The sequence below is a fragment of the Eptatretus burgeri genome, chromosome 8 (assembly GCF_056783735.1).
Source record: "Eptatretus burgeri isolate ZD-2024b chromosome 8, Ebu_testis_v1, whole genome shotgun sequence".
NCBI classification, from domain to species: domain Eukaryota; kingdom Metazoa; phylum Chordata; class Myxini; order Myxiniformes; family Myxinidae; genus Eptatretus; species Eptatretus burgeri.
Genome location: NC_140968.1, coordinates 10,533,384 through 10,553,925, shown reverse-complemented (window position 1 = coordinate 10,553,925; position 20,542 = coordinate 10,533,384). Strand labels below are relative to the sequence as shown.

Sequence of the window (20,542 nt, the reverse complement as noted above, 5' to 3'; positions counted from 1 at the left end):
GACATCCTTATGATAATCCTTAAAAAGGCAAGTAGACAGCCTGTGCTCTTCTTGGGTTATTTTTAAACCAGGGGAGGTCATCTGAGAAAACGTTTGAGGTTTTACACAATCTGTGACGTTTAAGGACATCGCTTCTCAGGGTGGTTTTAAAAACTTATTAACCTCACCTTTTCATCTTAACTCAGTCGGTAAAAGTTGATTTTTATGCGACTAAACTATCAGTGGGATACAAAATGTCAACTGTTCAGCCTTGCGGAGGTATGCATTCCAACGAGTGCCGTTCTATTTTAAACAGGTAACGACTGAGTGGGGAACACTGGACTGTCATCAGAGGTTCTGGGTTCAAGTCTGGCTAAAGGTAACATTATTAAGGATTTGGAATTTCAGATTTCGGAAACTAAACTAATCCAATGAGAATTTTCAGACTGCTGTTAAAACTCAGCTGGCTCATCAATGACCTTCATGGAAAGGGTAACCACCTGCTTGCTCCCATCCTTGAGTGTACTGCATTGTAGTGCCAGTTTGGCTGGCAGGACGGCCTGGAGATACGCCCGCTTACCTTTGAGCCGTCTTGTCTGGTTTTGAATCCCCAACGAGCTCTAAACTGTCACACTGGTATTTTGCAAGCAGGGTGATTTACATCTCTGTGTGTGTGTGGTTTACCTTGTATCCCACCTGCCGGTCTTAGTTGGTGGACGTTAAAATGCCAGACGAAGAGTAGGTGAGCCATCATTGCTCCCCTGGATAAATTCCAAATTCCTGCTCCCTACAAGGAGATTTGGGGTTGAGGGGGGGGGGGCAACTGCATCGGCGGCACAGCCGCATTCCCAGCAATTGATGCTACCCATGGCCATGTGCTGCAAACGAAAGGACAAGAGGTGCCAGTTCACACTTTGTGGTCTGATCTTAAAATGACAAATTAGGATGGGAACCAAAATGTTGCCGACAAGCCGACGACACTCACGTTACCCCTCAGTGCCCGAAGCATCTTAACTTATTCAGTGACTAACACAGAGGTCGAAATGCAAAGGCTGATGCACCAAACGAGGAAGTGCTGCATGAAAGCACAAAAATCAAACTTCATAATTCACAAAATTTAATTACAGTCCAATAAAAAAAACAAAAGTGACAATCAAAATGTACAATTTTTTTTTCCTGAATATGAACACTTAAAACTAAAATGTACAAAAACAGTCATCATTAGCACAAGTGGAAAGGGTATTTGGGGTTTCTACTTTTCTGAAATCAACCCCAATTTACTTGACTCACCTCTACTTTTAGGATCCACAGTGCAGATCGTTGAACTGGAATATGAACAGCCAAGTGCGGCACAACATTTGGATCCGACGTGTAAGATAATGAATCGTCATCCATACGTCGTACTTTGACAAAGCGTCGATGATTTGAGAAGCACCATCTCGGGAATCATTACGTCGGTTGGTTTTGCCGTTGCCTTCCCAGCAATCGGTCAGGGCAAGCGTTCGTAATTTGCCCAGGATGCCCACGATAACTCGCCTACTCTTTGCCAAACGCCGTGGGATCTTTATTGTTTGACGGCTAGCGCTGGCAGACGACGGGTCCTCTGGCTCAATGTCTTTCTGATGGGATGGTGAGCACACATCGATGCCTCGCCCTGCATTCGAAACACCAACGTGACGCTGTCGAGCTGTGTCGAGATTCAAACCCAGGCGAGACAACTCAGAGGCGAGTGTGTGTGCACCTCTGAGTTATCCTGCCGGCCTGTAACATAATAAATCCAATGTAACGCATCAATTTCCAAAATGAGCCTCTTCCCAAGTGGCTTGGGAAGCCGGCTGTTTGCTCCATTTGTTTACCCAAAGATGTGCCTATCGCAATTCATGAACTTTAACGCAACAATAATTCGTAACATGACACTTGAAAGCATGGGTATGAACATACCAAACGGTTAAAACTGAAGATGTAACCAATGTACCACCCAAGAGACCTTGTTGTTGCTGTAATAATACGACGCAAAGTGGAGAGAGACAGAGACAGAGACAGAGCAGGGCGATAAAAGTGCATGGAAATGAAATCAAACAAACCATCCTGGGAGTGCAGCTGCAGTGGTTAATGGGAATAGCATGTTAGTAATGCTTTTTTGCTGAGACAACCAGGAGCAGCTGCATCATTTAGTGAGAGGAAGGCCAAAGGTCATTCCCATTTCCCACAAACCAGCTATGATCTGATCGGTTAGAGTACAGCACGACGGTCAACGGCAATCAACCGTTGTTAATTTGGAGGCCATAGCTGGTCGATTTCAATGGAATCCAAAGTGCAACATTGTCAAGTTCATGGTTATTTCAATCTCAATAGCCCATAAAGGCAGGGAGAGTATGAATGAGGGGGGAGAGTGAGAGAGAGGGAGGGAAGGCAACGGAATTGGGGTTTAAACCCGGTTATCTTAACATTCCTGGAGGCAATTTTCACCAGACCGGCGATAGTGAGGTGAGAAGAAAAAGTCTGCAGTGATTTGGATTCAAGGCAATAGGTGTCTTTTGTTGATGGATTTGGAGGGACAAGGATGCTGATTGGCAGGTGAGCAATGTGTGGAGGTTGTGCCTTCGTTGTGCTCCTTCTCCAGTGCATCCACCTGTTGGCCTGTTCGCAAGTCAAAGGCACATGAAGTTAGAACATACACAACGCAAGGAGGAAAGGTGTGCACCAGGTATGTCTGTCTGTGTTAAGAGTCAGACCAAGTTACCGAGCACTCACCAAGCCGTGCGTCGGCATCCGAGCCCCCTCTGGCGGTCCAGAGGATGGGCGAGCTGGTGAGTGCGGTGAGAGCGCTGGCTGAAAGGGATTTTGCACCTGGTGGGCTGCAATAAGTCCCATCTGTGTCTTGTGGTCCTGCACAGGAAAGGAACAGTTACAGGGTGTGGGTACAGAGAACCTTTGTACAAGAAAACGGCGTCGATCCTCTTCACGATAATGAAAGCCGTGGGTTGTCGTACGCCTGCACTTCAAATCACAGCAAACTGGTTCGTGATGGAGATTAACGGGGCTAGTCGGACTGGATCGAGACCAGCTGGCTCTAGCTCTGACCAGAGACCAATCGGACCGGATCGAGACCAGTTATGACAACTTGGCTCTGATGTCACAGCAAGTGGATTGTTGTGCAAACACATGACACGCACACTGGTTTCTTTTAATTCAAAGCATCACAAAGCAGGTCGCTCGACTTTGCAACACAGGTGAGAAACGGATACGGACGAATAACAGCTGATAGTTCAACAATTTATTTGCGCGTTTTTAAGAGGGTAAAAGTTAATTTTTTATTTATTTTTCTCTTAAAACCTGTCGGTCAAAACACTATATCATCTATTTATTACATAAGCGAAAATAGCAGAATTTCCCTCTGCACTGTATTCTGCATACCTGAGGGGTGGTGGACTGATGCGACGTGGTGCTTCACGGCGGGCAGGAGGCACGTGACCTCAAAAAAGGAGCCGTGTCCGACTGTCTTTAAAAAAATATATATTTGTATACATTGTCGAAGCTCGTATGAGAGCGAACACACAATGCACATCAAGGGGGTGGGGGGGCAGGAGTCGAGAGGGGTGGGAGAGGCAAGAACAAAACAGTGGGGAACAGAGACGTTAGATCTGTGGAAGGGAGAGGGATGTGGCGGGGAACACGGGGTATACAAGATGGACACCACAGGGACTTTCAGGAAGGAAAGCAGGGAATTTGAAGGAGGTGGGCTTGGGGTGGATTGACGGGGGTAGAAAAGATCGAGGTTTTTGGATGGGGGAAGATAAGAGGTGGTGGTGAACGGCTGTTTTGAAGACCTGGAGGGAAGAATGGGATTCAATAGAGTGTGGGAGTTTGTTCCAAAGGTGGGGAAAGAAAGAGGAATGAAAGAGCGAAGGTGAGCAGTGATTCTTGATTTTGGTAGTTTTACCAGAAGGTGGTTCCTGGTGGACCTTCAGTGCCCTGTGGACATATGGTGGGGACATAGTGAGAGGCCCAAAGACTCAGCCTCACCACGGGATATGCCAATGATCCTAAATGCTTTGGTTTCCACAGCGTGAAGCCGAGAAAGGCGAGAGGCAGGAGCACCAGCCCAGATGGGAGAGCAGTACTCCACCAGGCTGCGGACAATTTTTGTCTGTCTGTTTCTCGTGCTATAACCTGAGAACGGGTTCACAGATTTCAAGAAAACCGACAGTGGATTCAGGGAGCTCCCAGGAAGGTTTGTGACGCAACAAAAATAAAATAAGGGAAAAGGAAGGAAGGAAGGAAGGAAGGAAGGTTTGTGTGTGGGTACTTGTGATGCTGGTTATCCCCACATGGAGGGCAAGATCTCTCAGGAATCATTTTTTTTTTTGTTCTTGCCCCAAAGATTAGCCCATCGCAGCAAAGAGTGCTATTCCCATCAGCAAAGCGACGAGTCTTATATGCGAGGAATAATAACACAAAGATCACTCAACATGGACCTTTCAGCACGAGTAGATTGGTACGAACACAATTTGTTGCAAACGTCAATTAGAAAACCGAACGAGTGAAGGAAGTGTGGAATGGTATTCCTCATTATAATGGTCAACGTCGACCCTCAACAACACCAACTGTCATTGTACTCATTTCAAACGTTGTTACATCCACCCTAAAAGGGAATGAAAAGCCTCATACTGAATCGAGACTCCCCCCCCCCCCCCCGTAGCAATTGCAAGCTCAAGCAATTACTGGAAGATCCACCTTTTTCATGCATCGTTCACGTTGAGTTTTGGAAGACGAGCCCGGTTCGCTATTCGACTTGAAATTGCAACGATCACATCAAACTCAAAGATGAGAAAACGTTCTTGCGGTTGCAACGGAACACTGAAGGTTTTGAGCCGAGTGTGGTCATCGGTGCTCGTGTAAATGTTTTTGACCGTTGGGTAGACAGAAAGAGCAATTAAATGTGCAAAAGGGTGCTCATTTTACAGTTGGATGCCAATGTCAAATCATGAATGAAAAAAAAAATATCAAACAAGACCAAGAATTTAACAATGCACAGACTTGTCAGGGTATATAGATTGAGTAGATGTACAATGAACATGTACATTAAAGTAGATCTGCATCAGGACTTCTTCAGTGACACACAGACCAATTAACATAGGCTCTCCCATCCTGGGTGAGGCTAATAATAATATTAATTAAAAAAAAACTTTCATAATGTATCTGGGGCAAAAAGATGGCTGATGAACAATTAGAGAACTTCCATCTATCCATCCATCCATCCATCCATCCATTGGGACTATACTCTGTGCAGAGTGTTGGTGCTGCCACAGCGGTCTCCTTGGCTATTGGGCACAATCCTGGACGAGTCACCACTCCGACACAGGATACCGGCAAGCTGGTACTCATCTTGCTGACCTCGGAAGGATGACGGGCAGAGTCAACCCCACCTGGTATTTATTGAACATCTGAGTGGGAGTTGAACTCAGGACCCTCAGATCCCAAGCCCACCACCTTAACCATTAAGCAAACACCAGGCATATTAGAGAACTTGCAACACCTAAAATACTCAAAGTACTTGATGTTGGAAAAAAAAGTAAAACATGGTTTTGGATGGGGGAAGGTGGCGAACAGCTGTCTTGAAGATCTGGTGGAAAGAATGGATTGAAGAGGATGTGGAAGTTGGTTCCACATATTGTGGGGGGGGGTGTGGGTAAATATTGGAGACCTTGCAGCTCGAAGCCTTATATGCACCATGTGACAAGAAAAGGATTAACTAAGTGAGGAAACTATCGGGGATGCCTCTACGCAGTGGTTGTAACCCCCCCAAACGTAAGTCGGGGGGGGGGGAGGCAAATCTTCCCCACTCTTCCCTGCTGCCCTGATTCGTCAGTGCAGTGTGACCACGGTCAGAACGCCGATCGGTCCCCATGGACCGGCTCACTCCCTCATGTCTCTGTCTCTCTCTCTGTCTCTGGCTTCACGAAAGTGGGGGTACACCATCTTGGATGTGGGAGATCTCTGGGTCACTCCTGGGAGATCGATCGGCTGTGTCCGTGCCATGGCACTATTTGAGAGAACTGTCCGGGGCGATACAACAACAACTAAAATAGATATGCCACTGATAACTGCGAGCAGTTATGCCGGGTACTGAATGATGCTCGTGCCAAGGACTATGCCATCCCATGCTGCCTGTTGCTATGACGATGCCATCCCATTTGATCAAACCACATTTCTCACGGCTAGTCCGTCCCAAGAACTGCCACTTATAACTGTGAGCGGAGATTCTACGTGGACGCTTCCAAAAATGCTAGCCACAAGGAATAAAGTTTGATGAGTATGATGTCATCGTTCACACGGTTTGGCAGCCATATTGGATCGATGGAAAACGTTTCAAAATCTTTTTCTCGGGAACCATTTCACCGATTGAAGCGAAACTTGAAATACATCATACCGCTACCCACGTGAAAAAGGGTGTGATCACAATGGCACCATGGGTCACATGGTGTCACAGCCACATTAAATTGAAGGAAAAACTTCAAAATCATTTTCTCTGAAACCACTTAAACCGATGACGTTTTAGTTATCAAACTTTTATCGTCAAGGGTACTCGATGGCATACCTAAAGTTTTGCATTGACCGGTTCGGCAGTTTGAGAGGAGATAATTTTTCAAGGTTTGCAAACGCTGCCATTTTTACCTCCTTCAAGTCAAGTGAACGGAACGAGCTTTGCAATCCCCGTTACCAGTCATGAGCGGAACGTTGCTGCCAAATTTCAGCCGGATCGGCCCGGCAATTTGGCCGGATTAGTCGAAATAGGAGACCACAAGACGGTGCACGATGACAATACCTCCCTTATCTGGAATTCCAATTCCCGATAAGCTAAAAATAGGACCACCACTGGACCTGCAGCTTATCTGAGGCTCTGGCCTAATGTAACCCAAATTCGGTCGCATTCGGACCGTTGGGTCTGGAGAAGAAGAGTTTTGAAGGAATTTACACGACCGCCATTTTGACACTCCCAGTCACACGATCAGCATGTCCCCCGCAATAACACCAGGACCCTGTCCTAATGTGGTCACGCCAATTTGGTAGCATTCTGACCGGTGCATCTGGAGAAGAAGATTTTTGAACGAATTTTCCAAGTCCGCATTTTTGACCTACTTCAAGTCACATCACCGGAACGAGCTTTGCAATCCCAGTTACCCGTCAGGAGCGGAACACCTTGCTGCCAAATTTCAAATTGCAGCCTAATCGGCCCAGCGGTTTGGCCGGAGAAGTTGGAATAGGAAACTGATGGATTGACGGACGGACCACGATGACAATACCTTATCTGGAATTCCAATTCCAGATATTCTAATAATCTTAACAACAACAAAAGGTGACCCAGCCTGAAAGGCTTGGTACCCCAATAATCAGAACAAACAATAAGGTTCGTTCGGTACCCTAATAAGGGGGTTCAAAAGGTTGATGCAACTTAACAATGACAACAAAGGTGACATCAATAGGAAAGCAAAAGAGAAAGGTGATCTTACCATCAAGGTTAACAAACACTTCAGATGAGACAGAAATGCTGGAAGCTGCGTCACTCAAATCGACACAAGATCCAGCGTCGCTAACTGACGAAAGTTCCTCCTGACAGGACTTCTTGGTCGCTTGTGGTGGTGGGGTGAGACGTACGCGCTTTCGGGCTGGGTGACATGTGACTGTACCATTATCAGCCAACACCTTTGGCATCAGGCCTTCCGGGGAGCTTTTTGCCGAGTTTGTTTGGCCATTCTGTGAGCCCTTGCAACGCCATGCCGGAGATGCACTTCCTGCACGCTTCCTTCTTGGCCATTTTCTGATGGCATCTGGAGTCACCGATGTGAGAGGACGAACTGAACACGGAGAGTGACCGGCACCACCTTCCTCTTGCCGTGTGGGTGTCAGCGAGAGGCAGATGCGTGTCTGAATGGGCACCGGGGAGCCAGATCCACGCAGACCCGGCGGGGTCGTTCGGTTTGTCCGCATGCGGTGCAGTGTGCAAGGTGGCGGTGAATGTACAGCTGGGGAGACGGGCAACCCTGTTTGCCTTTCTGCAGTCGAAGATCCTGTCGAAGGTGACTTCTTGGAGCAATCCTTGATCGAGTTAGTGCGACGCAGAAGCAGGCGTGGAATCCCCGAGCTTGTGTTAACAACTTCGACCTCAAATTCCGGTGGACACGTCGATGTCTAAGGGATTAGAATGGTACAAAAAAAAAATAGATGAATAAACAAATAAATGGAAAAGTCAAAAAGGGAGAGTTAAAAGGCTCGGTCGAGCAGATGTCGATCTTCCTACTTAATTTCTCAAACTGCAGGGATATTACATCAATGATATCTTATAATCACATACCCTTTCACAACACCATGGCACAATTCAAACACAAGTACTAAATGTGTAATACCGTACGTATGTGCTCTCAATGCAGCATGCTCATCATCATCCTGCAAGGTATGAAGAAAACCAAAATCAGAAGGGAATAAAACGAGTAGCAATACCTCGATCTCTCCACAGACGGTGTGCACCTCAGTAGCTTGCATTAGCTGGGCGTTCTGTCTTGCCTCGGCCTGGCGCTGCTGTCGATCCGGAGTCAGACGCAGCGAGTACTTCGCTTTCTGACATGCTGCAGGACTGTCTCTAAAATCTCTGGTGCTCGGTTCCACACTATCCCCGGGTGAGGTGTAAACCTGCTGATCTGTGCAGTCATTGGATGCCTTGATGCTTGGCGAGTCGCTGCTCTCATGTGATGTGCCCAATTCCTTGGTATGCGTCTCACTCTCTCTCCTCGGCCTCAATGCGGCAATGGTTTTCTTGCACTGCTTCGGCTGAATTTGGTGGCTCTCAGGAGAAGTAAAAACTGCGAGTTCATCATTTCCTTGTTGAGGGCTCTTTGATACAACTTGTTCCTCTGCCTTTTTAACTGGACTCTCCTCTTCTATATCGGTTTCACCCAAACTTGCAGAGCTTCCCTCGTTTCGAAAGTCAACATTTTGCGCAGCCTGCACAGAAGCCCCTCCTTCGGGGTGTCTCTGCTTCAGGAAAGCTTCCTCCGAAGAGCTTGAGAATGAGAGTGAGCGACGTGGTGTCTTTGCACTTTTGGATGATGTTCGTGCAGCGGCGTCATCACATTGTGTCCGCTTTGTCTGGCTCCGTTTGCGGAGCTTGTTGAAAACCTACATGCAAGTGCAACAGCGAACACAAAAAGTACATGTGAAGTTTTCTCTGTCAAGTTTTATTTAATTATTTGCAAGGTAATAGTGCTCAGCATACCATATCTCTACATCTCCAATCTTCTTCATTCATATGCAGCACAAAGCTGCGGGGTAGCATCATTGGCTGAGGGCGCAGATGTGCCACCGACGCAGTTCCCTGTAGGTTTGGGCAAGAATTTGGAATTTGGCCATGATGCCAGCGATAGCTCGCCTATTTTTCGCGAAGGACACCATGGGATGTTTAACATCCACCAACAAATTGACTGGCAGACGAGAAGCCCATTTAACGTCCGTCTACATCTCCAATAGTTACACTTTGCCAGGAGACAATGACAAAAACAAACTCGAACAGTATTCGGTCGAGCGCACACCTCCGCCAGGCTGATCAGTTTACGTTTTGGATCCCACTGAAAGGCCGGATGTGCATCCGGACCTCAACCAAAATCTAATCGGCTTGTTCTCATCACCTAACCAACTCATCCACTGAGTTTTGTCACAAACTCGTCCACAACTCTTTGAGATATCCATCTCTCAACAACTGCAGGGAATAATGAGGGCACCCTGAAGTTGTGCCTGTGCAAGTTTCATTTGATTCCATCCGGTGTTGAGAAGTTATTTTTTAACCATATTGGCATTTTCTTCCTTGGGGGGGGGGGGTGGGGGGGGTGGTGGTGCAATTTTAATCATCTGAGCTATATTAACCACAATGTATTTTCTGCACATAAGCAGTACGTATGTTTTTGCTTGATATACTTCAATTTTTGAGAATGCTCAAGACAGGGATCTGTTTCCTATACACCGCCCAAATAAAGGGATGTGTCAGGAGAACAGATTGCATGCTTGGAACAAGATCGCCCAAAAGGGTGGAGGGGGGGGATAACTCTGCTATGATATTACTGATTATAAATCATAACGATAATAACATAACCCCCTGGCTGCTCCTGCAGGGAGAGTGGGTGCTTCGAGTTTATCCAACCGTAGCTTTTAAACATGCAAATTGCACACAGTCGTCTTTATATCAGTTACATTTCATACAAAGCATCATACTACAAGTAAGAAATGATTTCACTTTGTCTTGGATGATTTACTTCCAGAAAATATTTTGCCAATTTTTTTTTTTTCCATGCCCAAAATACGCCCAACGCGAGAGCGCATCTCCACATCCCACCCTCCACCTTCTCCACCCTCCTGTTAATGGTCCTGTTGCGTGAAAGTAGTGCTGGCCATACCGGTGAGGCTGTCAAGCGGGCAGACAGACGGGGAGACCTGGGCAGAGTTGCCTTTTCTGTTGGGCTCCCCACAGCGGCACCAAAGAGGAGGGTGCGTGGCGAAGGTCCAGCGCGAGGTTTCGGAGAGAGCAAGCGTTTACGGCCTGACATAACAACGGAAATAAATGGTGTCATTGGTCTGGCTGGCACAAAGGGACAAAATAAAGAAATAAAAAGGCTTAACCCAATAGTAGTAATAAAGTAGTGTTATTGTCAAGTGTGACAAATTCCCTTGCATGTCAAGTATCATTTCTGGTCTCTCTCATCCGACGTACTTGATCCGAAACACAAGGTGTGGTGATGAGGTCATGATGAAGCTTCAAATAAATTTTTTTTTTTAAAATACCTCTGAGATTCTGCCAATGCAGGGTATTTTCAAAGGATAAACCTTGTGAGCCAATGTAGCTTAGCCAATGTTTGTAGACTTGGTACAAGAGGAATACTCCACAACTCGTTTGCCATGGGAATTTGGTAATCATCAATGACGCCACGACGGGGTTTTATTGCCTTTTTAATCAGTAGCAAAAATACGGAGAACTGCAATGTGTGTGTTTTTATTGCCGAACGCAACTGTGTGAAAGAGAGGCTGCATATTTGAGTGATGGCAGACCCAACCTGTGAGCTTAGCCATTTCAGCTCTGCGTTTAATCCTCTTTCCCATACATCTGGTAATATTAGATTATCATGGAGCTTCATTACACCTTGGAGAATAGGTTGAATTCCTTTACTTTGAAGCATTTTTGGACAATATTTTGGTCCTGGTAGGTTCCTTTGATGGTCCTCAAAACAAGAGAATGAATGAAATCAATTGATGGACAATTTAAAGATGATAGGAGGCCCGTGTGTCCCCTTTGATAAAGCAATGTCAGAAGAGCACCGAGAAATGGGTTGCTCACCTTGTCGTGGACTACTCGTTCCGGAAAGACGTTGTTGAGAAGTGACGAAGCGTGCAGCACGAGCCATGGGCTGTTCCGCTGAATAGAACGAAGGACATCGTTGGAGGGATGAACGGAGAGACCACCTGCTGCTTTGCACTACTGCACCTGGATTTCAGCAAAGTCCAACAGTTACTGGTGTTTACTTTAAAGTTTCTACACTTTCCTCACTAGAGCTTAGGATGTTGGTAGTTCTTTACACAATACATTGCATTAAATAAATTGTATGATAACGTGGACCTCTACTTTTTTTTAATATCCAGTATACAATACCTGTTACATTGCATATAAATTGGCTGCACCGAGCTATAACATTACTCTTGCTGAAGCCGCTGTCACACCTTGACGATTTAGCCAGCGTATGCCAACGCATGAAAAATTTGTCTAAAACGCTGGCACACGTCGAATACATTATGGGTAAGTTTTGTATACGTTAAGAGCATGCTGGCATGCGTCGTAGTACGCCGAGCTCGTCGACAAATTTTAACATGCTCAAAATTTTTCGACGTATTACCAGCGTATGACTCACACGTTCCGCATACGCTGGCCATAAGTTCTAGGTATGTTATGCGATCGTTGACACACGTCGACACACGTTACTTGTAAGTTACTCATAAGTCGAAACACGTCGAGGTAATGTTTAGCATCAGTGTTCCAGACTCCATGGTATTTTTATTTTTATTTTTTTTTCTTCGGTATGACGGTAATGTTGACACTTCGATTTCTAGTGCGGTTATAATATAATATAATTAATAGGCTGCCGCTCAACGATTTAAATCATAACCGCACTAGAAATCAAAGTGTCAACATCACCGTCATGCCGAAGAAAAACAAAAAATTAAAAATTTTTTTAAAAACATGGGAGTCTGGAGCACTGACGGGTTCCTCCTGTGTGAACCCCATTTTTATATACCAATTACCCTAAACGCTGCCAATACGCCATTATACGGTAGCTGTAAGTTAGTAACACGTTCAGTAAGTTCTGTGGTCGTCCGGAAGACGTCAAATACATCTACATACGTCAATATGTGTTGGAGATACGTTACTCGTAGGTTTAAAGCACGTTACTCATAGGTTAGAAATAAGTTTCGGGTATGCTAAACATTACCTCGACGTGTTTCGACTTATGAGTAACTTACAAGTAACGTGTGTCGACGTGTGTCAACGATCGCATAACGTGCCTACAACTTATGGCCAGCGAATGCGGAACGTGTGAGTCATACGCCGAGCACGTCGAAAAATTTTCAGCATGCTTAAAATTTGTCGATGTACTCGGCGTACTACGACGTATGCCAGCGTGCTTCAGCATGCTCTTAACGTATACAAAACTTACCCATAACGTATTCGACGTGTGCCAGTGTATTTGGCAAATTTTTCATACGTCGGCATACGCTGGCTAAAACGTCAAGGTGTGACAGCGGCTTTAGCAGGATGTTAAAATGGATGAGGACATTTGGCCAAGAGATCAAGAGTTAAAATGGCTGAGAGGCCAAGAGCTCAGCCATGATAATGACAAAAATAAACTATAACGACACATGAAAAAATTTCGTCAAGTAACAAACAGACAAATGAAAAATCACTCACAGAGTGACAACTTGGCGCAACGGAACAGCACTCCGGAGAGAACGTACTTCCACCAGGCTGAACAGTTTACGTTTTGTATCCCACTGATAGGCTGGATCTGAATCCGGACCTCAACCAAAATTGAATCGGCTTGTTCTTGTCACTGAACTCATCCACCGAGTTTTGTCATAACTCGTCCACAACTGTTTGAAATATCGTGCTATACATCGTTTTTGGCCCCATCTCTCAATGTTGAAAAATCATTAAAAAAAAAAAATAAACAATTCTCGTAACCGGATCTTCACCAAAATCTAATCAATTCGTCCTTGTCACACACCCAACCTGTCCACCAACTTTCATCCGTATCCGTCCCCAAGCTTTTGAGATATCCTGCTCACAGCCAAAGACAGACAGACAGACGGGTGAAAACAACCTCTGTGCACCTTTGGTGGCGGAGTTAAAAGTAACTCCACCTGTGCAACCCCCACGAGTAACTCCACCAGCGCCTTAATGTCAAATCCACCTTTGACTCAAAGAACGTCCAAAAGACAAGTTTGTGCAGTTTTGGCATATTGTGGTATCGTGACATCTTTGCTAAACACTTGCATCATACCGTCCAGGGTTTTAGTTGGCGATTCTTCCACCATGTCGACACCGGAGGAATCGCTGTGGTGGGTTCTGTGTCGAGAAACAAGATAAGGAGGAGGAAATCAGATGCCAATCACAAAGCACATTTTACATCTGTAGCTCACAAAATGGGGGGGGGAGGGGGGAGAGAGAGGAGAGGGAAAGAAGTGGGGGGGGGTCTCATCAATGCAGACTACCTGTGGAATATCCTGTCAACCTTCTTGATTCTTCCACCAACTTTAATTTTTATTGCTTCAGTACCCAAGGCACATGAAGTGCTCACACCACCAGTGCAATGCAACTACGAGATAAAAAAAAGAAAACCCGAAAAGTTCTCCGAAGGCAAACATCCTTCGCGCCCAGCCCTTACAGAGAAGTGCGACAGCACGCTTCCCTTGAATTTTACAGAAGGGAAATTAAATCACAAATCCAGTTTCTGCAAAACTGGCATAATGGTATATTCTGTAAACAATAAATAGAACTGAGAATGAACAAACGCAGACGCAACAGCAATCACTTCGGACGCGGACGCTTCGGACGCGGACCATTAAGAACGGCCTGTTTGGCATTTCCTTCCAAGCCGACTGCTCACGATGCCGCAATGCTGGGATCAAATCCCATATGCTGTGTTGATTTGCCAATTTAATCCATCCAAAGGTACATCGAAGTCTCCTTGCACGTGCTCGTCGTCTTGCAGGTTATTTACGGACAAGTTCCTCCATGAGCATCAGGCCCCCAACTAAGGATAAACTCACGGTTATCTCGGCTGAAAGATATAGTTGGCATCCCTTCCCGACTACCCAGGCCAAAGGCCAAATTAGGATTATTTGAACAATAAACTCTGTTTGCAAAAACTACAATTTTGTTCACACTTAACTTGCCGAATAAACAGACAGTTTATCAATGGCCCGACTCGAAATGATACAACAGGGCACCAACTGCACGTACATAGGTTTCTGCGCAAAAGTATCATTCAACGTATAGACCATAAAACACCTGCCTATCATTGCCTACCTGCGAGTCAGGGTAGAGTCCCTATACAATTGGAGTTGTGACAACTTGCAATTAGAAGCCATTTTGTTTCCATCGAGCGTGGTGCACCGATTGTACGTGAAGCGTAATGTGTCCATTTTTTGCACCCAAAAGGGAGATTATACGACTAAGTGCTTTGTTTTTGTTCTTCCAACACGTCACACAGGACTGAATTAAGCCTAAAACATATCACATAAACCGTGGCAAAATGAAGTACAACGTGCAAGTAAAGGTTCACACCACGTCACATAATCCGAGTATATAGGGACTCTAAGCCAGGGTAGAGTCCCGATATACAAGAAGTAGCGAGCGACATGACGTGCCCCAACGTTTTCTGGTCTTGTGAGTCATGAGCGCCACTTTGTATCTATTGATATCTCATTGAATGAGCATACAACAGCTCATCATTAGTTCACCCCCCCCTTTCTCCTCTACCCCCACCCTGCGTAACAGAAATTGGGGTTTTGTAATCACATGTGTAAGTGTCTGTCAGTCCAGGCCATAACTGTTTTTCCATTTGAGCTTTTGTCATCAAATTTTCAACAAACCACAATTCTATTTCAGAGTTCTACGGACAGTTCCTTGGACTTCGTGGTAGATTGTCTGCTCCGACATACATGCACTGTCAACCGTGGGATCTCAGACAAAGGTGTGTTTCTTTCCAAATCATGTCCATTCAAGTGAATTAGCCACAGGTAGACTCCAATCAAGTTATAGAGACATCTCAAGGATGGTCAAAGGAAATTGGATGCATCTGAGCTCAATTTGGGGTGTGAGCTCATAACAAAGGGGTTGAATACTTCAAAATTGATGCAAGACATTTCAGCTTTATATTTTTAATTTACAAAAATATGTTTTCACTTTGTCATTTTGGGGTATTTTGTGTAGATCAGTGAAAGAAAAATATAAATTTAATCCATTTTTTTTTATTAAGGCTGTAACAACAAAATGTGAAGAAGAAAAAAACAATCAAGGGGTGTGAATACTTTCTGAAGGCATAGTGTGGAGTATATACTGTCAGACGCCGCTATTCGTGGGGTATCAGTTCCGAGAAAATGCCGTGAATCGCGAATCTACGAATAGCGGGGCATTGTTTCAATGGAAAAAGGGGGGATATGTTCCCGACGCTTTGCGATTCATTAGGGTTTTTTTTTTTAATCCTGTGAAAAAATGTGAATACGTCCAGGAAAAAGCGAAGTATAGGGCTGTGAATGTCGAAGCAGGTTGCATTTTGTAAACCGCGAATACGCAGGGTCCGCAAATTGTGAATAGTGGGGTCTGACATGTGTGTATATATATATATATATATATTTTTTTTTTTTTTAATTAATTTATTTATTTATAGTAGCTGTTGTTTTGGTCAAGTTAATTTCGAGTGAGTATTGTACAAAAGCAGATGTGGATGGGCTTTGCATTTTGGGATGCTTTCTATATATTTTTTTAAATGACAGGATGCTATGCCGTTGGATGCATCAATTGATCCGAGAAGGGTTTCAAAATGTATAGATTCCCTGCAGGTGCCGGAAGGAAAATAAATTGGAAAAATTTGTTTGCCGTCTGAGATGGAAACAGACTTTGGGGTGGTTTCTGTACCAAGTGAGTTGTTGTCCCGTGTGCGTACATTCGTGTGTGGTGCTGAAATCATATTGCAAGCCTGTTGTTGGCTTAACGGTTAAAGTGGCTGGCTTAAGACACTTGGGTCTCGAGTTTGAGCCCACGTCGTGCTGTTAAATAATGCCGGATAGATTGACTCAGCCTGTCATTCTTCCGAGGTCGGCAAAATGAGTACCAGCTTACTGGTAATCAGCAATACAGCCGCACTTCCAGAAAATGATGCAACCAGCAGCCACAGACCATACAAAACTCAACAAACCATATTGTACTCGTGAACAGACATAAATCATCATTGTAACATCCATAGATCATTTATGACACATCAAGAACATCTTGGCGAAATTGCTTATATGTAAACAGGTTAGTTGTGTGTCTGTTCAAAATTTATTTGTTCAAATTAGTCTAAGTGTTGCAGTTAACATTGGTTTCGGCAGAGTTTGAATCTCAGCCCAGCTACAAACTGTCGTCTTGGTCTGGCCCGTCGCCAGGGCTCAGTATTAAGGGGGGCATATGAACTGGATGGGGGGGGGGCACAATTATAATATTTAATTTTTTTATAACCCGGTATGCCATTGTATTCATGCAGCATTGACGCATCGATACTGAGGTTGCCGTCGCATACTAACCAAATTGATCTCGGCTCGATTTAATATGTTCCGATGTTTTTTGCCTAAAATTATTCGAATGCAGGAGAGCCGCAACAACCTGGCACATTCACAATGCAGATATTCAATGATTAGACAATTGGCACAAATTCAGGTGCACTTATACAAGGTGTTGTCAAGAATTGGCATTAGAAAATTAATATACCAGAGATACAATGACTAAACGGGGGAGGTTGGCACCAGAATCAGTGCACTTTCAAATAAGATACAGTAGGCTATGACCTGCGATCATCACGTTAAACTATCAACAGCAAATACGACCAGCCTGAAGATACCACAAAGTCCGCATTTAAAGCAGTCAGTTACACAGAGGTAAGGATATGCACAAAGCACAAGAGAACGATTCCGCATCCTTGACCTACCTTCCTTTCCTCTGCCTTCTCAGCAGGTGATTGGGAAACTGCTTATGAGCTGGAGTTTCTGCCACTTCCTTCGTCAGCAGTCTGTGTCGCCCTGAATGTGAAAAAAGGTTCGATTTCATTCAAGCCCCTATTACAAGGATGCAATCATATTCTAGCTACGGCGAGATGCCCATCAGAAAATTATTTGCCAAAGGCTGATTGCCATCACCATTGGAATCACCCACATATATTTCAGGGAACATCAATAAGGGTCTTTTGGCAGTTGTTGTCCTGCTTGCCAGAGAAATGCATCACTTAAGCATTACACTTTGGTGAATGCCGTCTAAGAATTATCCCTACTGGTCTGACTCCACTCGTATCCTTACTGCTGGTTTTCTATTAAATTTTTACATTCAAAAATAGGTGAGCTGTCTGAAAAGTAAACTAATTTAGCTTCCCAGTACGCTATGATCGCAGGCATCAACGATACAAATCGACTGTAATACCTTGTGGTACCTTCATTATTAAATAGGCACCTTCCGAAGAACAACCATTTTGAAAGCAATTTTCTGTGAAGTATTGTTGTAGCCATGCAAGGTCAATCCAGTTGCCTGGTACGAGTCCCGACAGCCAGTTTCAACAGTGGTCGTAAAGGCCAACCGAGTCGACGACCCCCAGCTGGATCACGTGTCCACTTTCACGATACCGTACCAATTGAGCCTTCGAGTCGGCCGAGTGTTTACGCTAATTAGTACCATGTGCTTCGTCTCTAACGGCTGAGCGAGGAGAGGCGTAGTATGGTCTGGATGTAGGGTGTTAATTAACGTTGCCAATTAGTCCTCAACGGACTTCCCCTAATTGCAAAGAATGATCACAACAGTTCAAATTCACCCCAGGACAATGTACGTATGTTTAATTTTAATAATAGCACATGACTTATGAAGCACAAGAAGCGATGCACAATGATCAAAACAATAACAACCCTTTTCGCACGACTGATATATGTGTCCAGCGGGAAGCCTTAATTATCTTAAGTCCTTATCAGGCCCAATCATTCCACAGTAGAAAGACAGAGGGAATCACAGGACAGAAATACCATGCAGTATCCGGTCGGACACTGCAAGATGGTCAAGGCCAGGTCAGGTCTCGGCCGCTCTGGCAGGGAACGTGTCCTGGATCCTGTCACTCTGGGTGCGGTTGGAAAGGATTTAGCATGGGCGGCTCTGGTTGCATCAGGAGCGAGCGAAGCGCACGCCAGTCCTTGCCAAGCCGATTCAAGCTTCGCTTAGCTTCTGCTCGGCCAACCACCTTTACTGCCTCCTCCATGTGAATAACCCATGATGCGCCGCACCCATCCCCTCACACACAATTGGACGGTGGGCCTGTCTGTAGGTGGGGCAAGCCCTTCCTGACCTCACCGAGCAGGGCTGTCCGAGCTTTTTCTGCCGAGCTGGTGCTTAAAAAGAACATAAAGACAGGTTTACAAAGGGTAGAACATAAAGTGAAGGCTTGCAGGGATTGTTTTTTTTTTCCTTCTTTTTTTTTTCCTTAGGAACATCAGACATCCTTAGGAACTTTCGGTAGACATCAGCTATCTATTACATATAATGAAGCACGTATGCAATATCACAATTAATTACTTTATGCTTCCTTGAAGACATTTATTAAGGAGACAACTAATCTATAGTAAAGGCCCTGTCACACCTTGACGATTTAGCCAGCGTATGCCGATTTATGAAAAATTTGTCTAAAACGCTGGTACACGTCGAATACGTTATGGGTACGTTTTGTATACGTTAAGAGCACACTGAAAAACACTGCCATACGTCGTAGTACACTGGCTTTAAACGTTGTACTTTTGGATTTTCCTCAAATTTCTTCATGCTTGAAAGTTGTCGGCACGTTATGCGATCGTTGACACACGTCGAAACACGTTACTTGTAAGTTACTCATCAGTCGAAACACGTCGAGGTAATGTTTAGCGTACCCGAAACTTATTTCTAACCTATGAGTAACATTTTGTAAGCACGCTACACGAACGTTGTTCACACTTTACAACACGTCACTTGAAAGTACTACTACTACGACTACTACTACCACCAACATCGACATCACTAAATTCTCTCGAACTACTACTACTAACATCACTAAATTCTCTCGAACTACTACTACTACTACTACTACTACTACTAACATCGACATCACTAAATTCTCTCGAACTACTGCTACTACTACTACTACTACTACTACTAACATCGACATCACTAAATTCTCTCGAACTACTACTACTATCGACATCACTATATTCTCTCGAACTACTACTACCACTACTACTACTCCCAACATCGCCATCACTAAATTCTCTCGAACTACTACTACTGCTACTGCTACTACTACTACTACTACTACTAATATCGACATCACGAGATTCTCTCGAACTACTACTACTAACATCACTAAATTCTCTTGAACTACTACTACTACTCCCAACATCGACATCACTAAATTCTCTCGAACTACTACTACTGCTACTACTACTAACATCGACATCACTAAATTCTCTCGAACTACTACTAATAACATCGACATCACTAAATTCTCTCAAACTACTACTACTACTACTGATACTGCTACTGACATTGCCATCTACTCAACATGGAGTCTGGAACACTGACGGGTTCCTCTTGTGAAGCCCATTTGTATATACCAATTCCCCTAAACGCTTCCAATACGCCATTATACGGTAGCTGTAAGTTAGAAACACATTCAGTAAGTTCTGTGGTCGTCCGGAAGACGTCAATCAAATCGTCTACATACGCCAATGTGCGTTTGAGATACGTTACACATAGGTCCAAAGCACGCTACACATAGGTTTAAAGCACGCTACTAATAGGTTCAAAGCACGTTACTCGTAGGTTAAAAATAAAGTTTCGGGTATGCTAAACATTACCTCGACGTGTTTCGACTTATGAGTAACTTACAAGTAACGTGTGTCGACGTGTGTAAACGATCGCGGAGCGTGCCGAGAACTTATGCCAGCGTATGCGGAACTTGTGAACCATACGTCGAGTACGTTGTAAAATTTTCAGCATGCTTGAAATTTCACGACGTACTAGACGTACCACGTAATATGCCAGCGTACTTCATTGTTTTTCAGCGTGCTCCTAACGTATACACAACTTAGCCATACCGTATTCGACGTATCCCAGCGTTTGATACATTTTTCATAGGTCGGCATATGCTGGCTAAATCGTCAAAGTGTGACTGCGATGTTGACACTTCCAATTTTCAGGCGGTTATGA

The 20,542-nt window shown here is 44.6% G+C and overlaps 1 protein-coding gene across 2 annotated transcripts in view; it reads right to left on the bottom strand.

Annotated features, from left to right (window-relative positions):
- Window positions 1-1,079: 1,079 nt before the first annotated feature.
- TICRR (TOPBP1 interacting checkpoint and replication regulator) overlaps window positions 1,080-20,542 on the bottom strand; it is a 77,106-nt gene continuing 57,643 nt past the window's right edge. For both annotated transcript variants that reach the window (XM_085890820.1, XM_085890821.1), the window contains 8 exons: window positions 17,262-17,352; window positions 13,575-13,639; window positions 11,360-11,506; window positions 10,425-10,567; window positions 8,482-9,156; window positions 7,494-8,172; window positions 2,734-2,868; window positions 1,080-2,619 (listed from right to left, as the gene is read on the bottom strand). In XM_085890820.1, coding sequence (XP_085746946.1) covers window positions 2,498-2,619; window positions 2,734-2,868; window positions 7,494-8,172; window positions 8,482-9,156; window positions 10,425-10,567; window positions 11,360-11,506; window positions 13,575-13,639; window positions 17,262-17,352 — 2,057 coding nt within the window. In that variant the 3' untranslated portion in view covers window positions 1,080-2,497. The remainder of the gene's footprint in view (window positions 2,620-2,733; window positions 2,869-7,493; window positions 8,173-8,481; window positions 9,157-10,424; window positions 10,568-11,359; window positions 11,507-13,574; window positions 13,640-17,261; window positions 17,353-20,542) is intronic.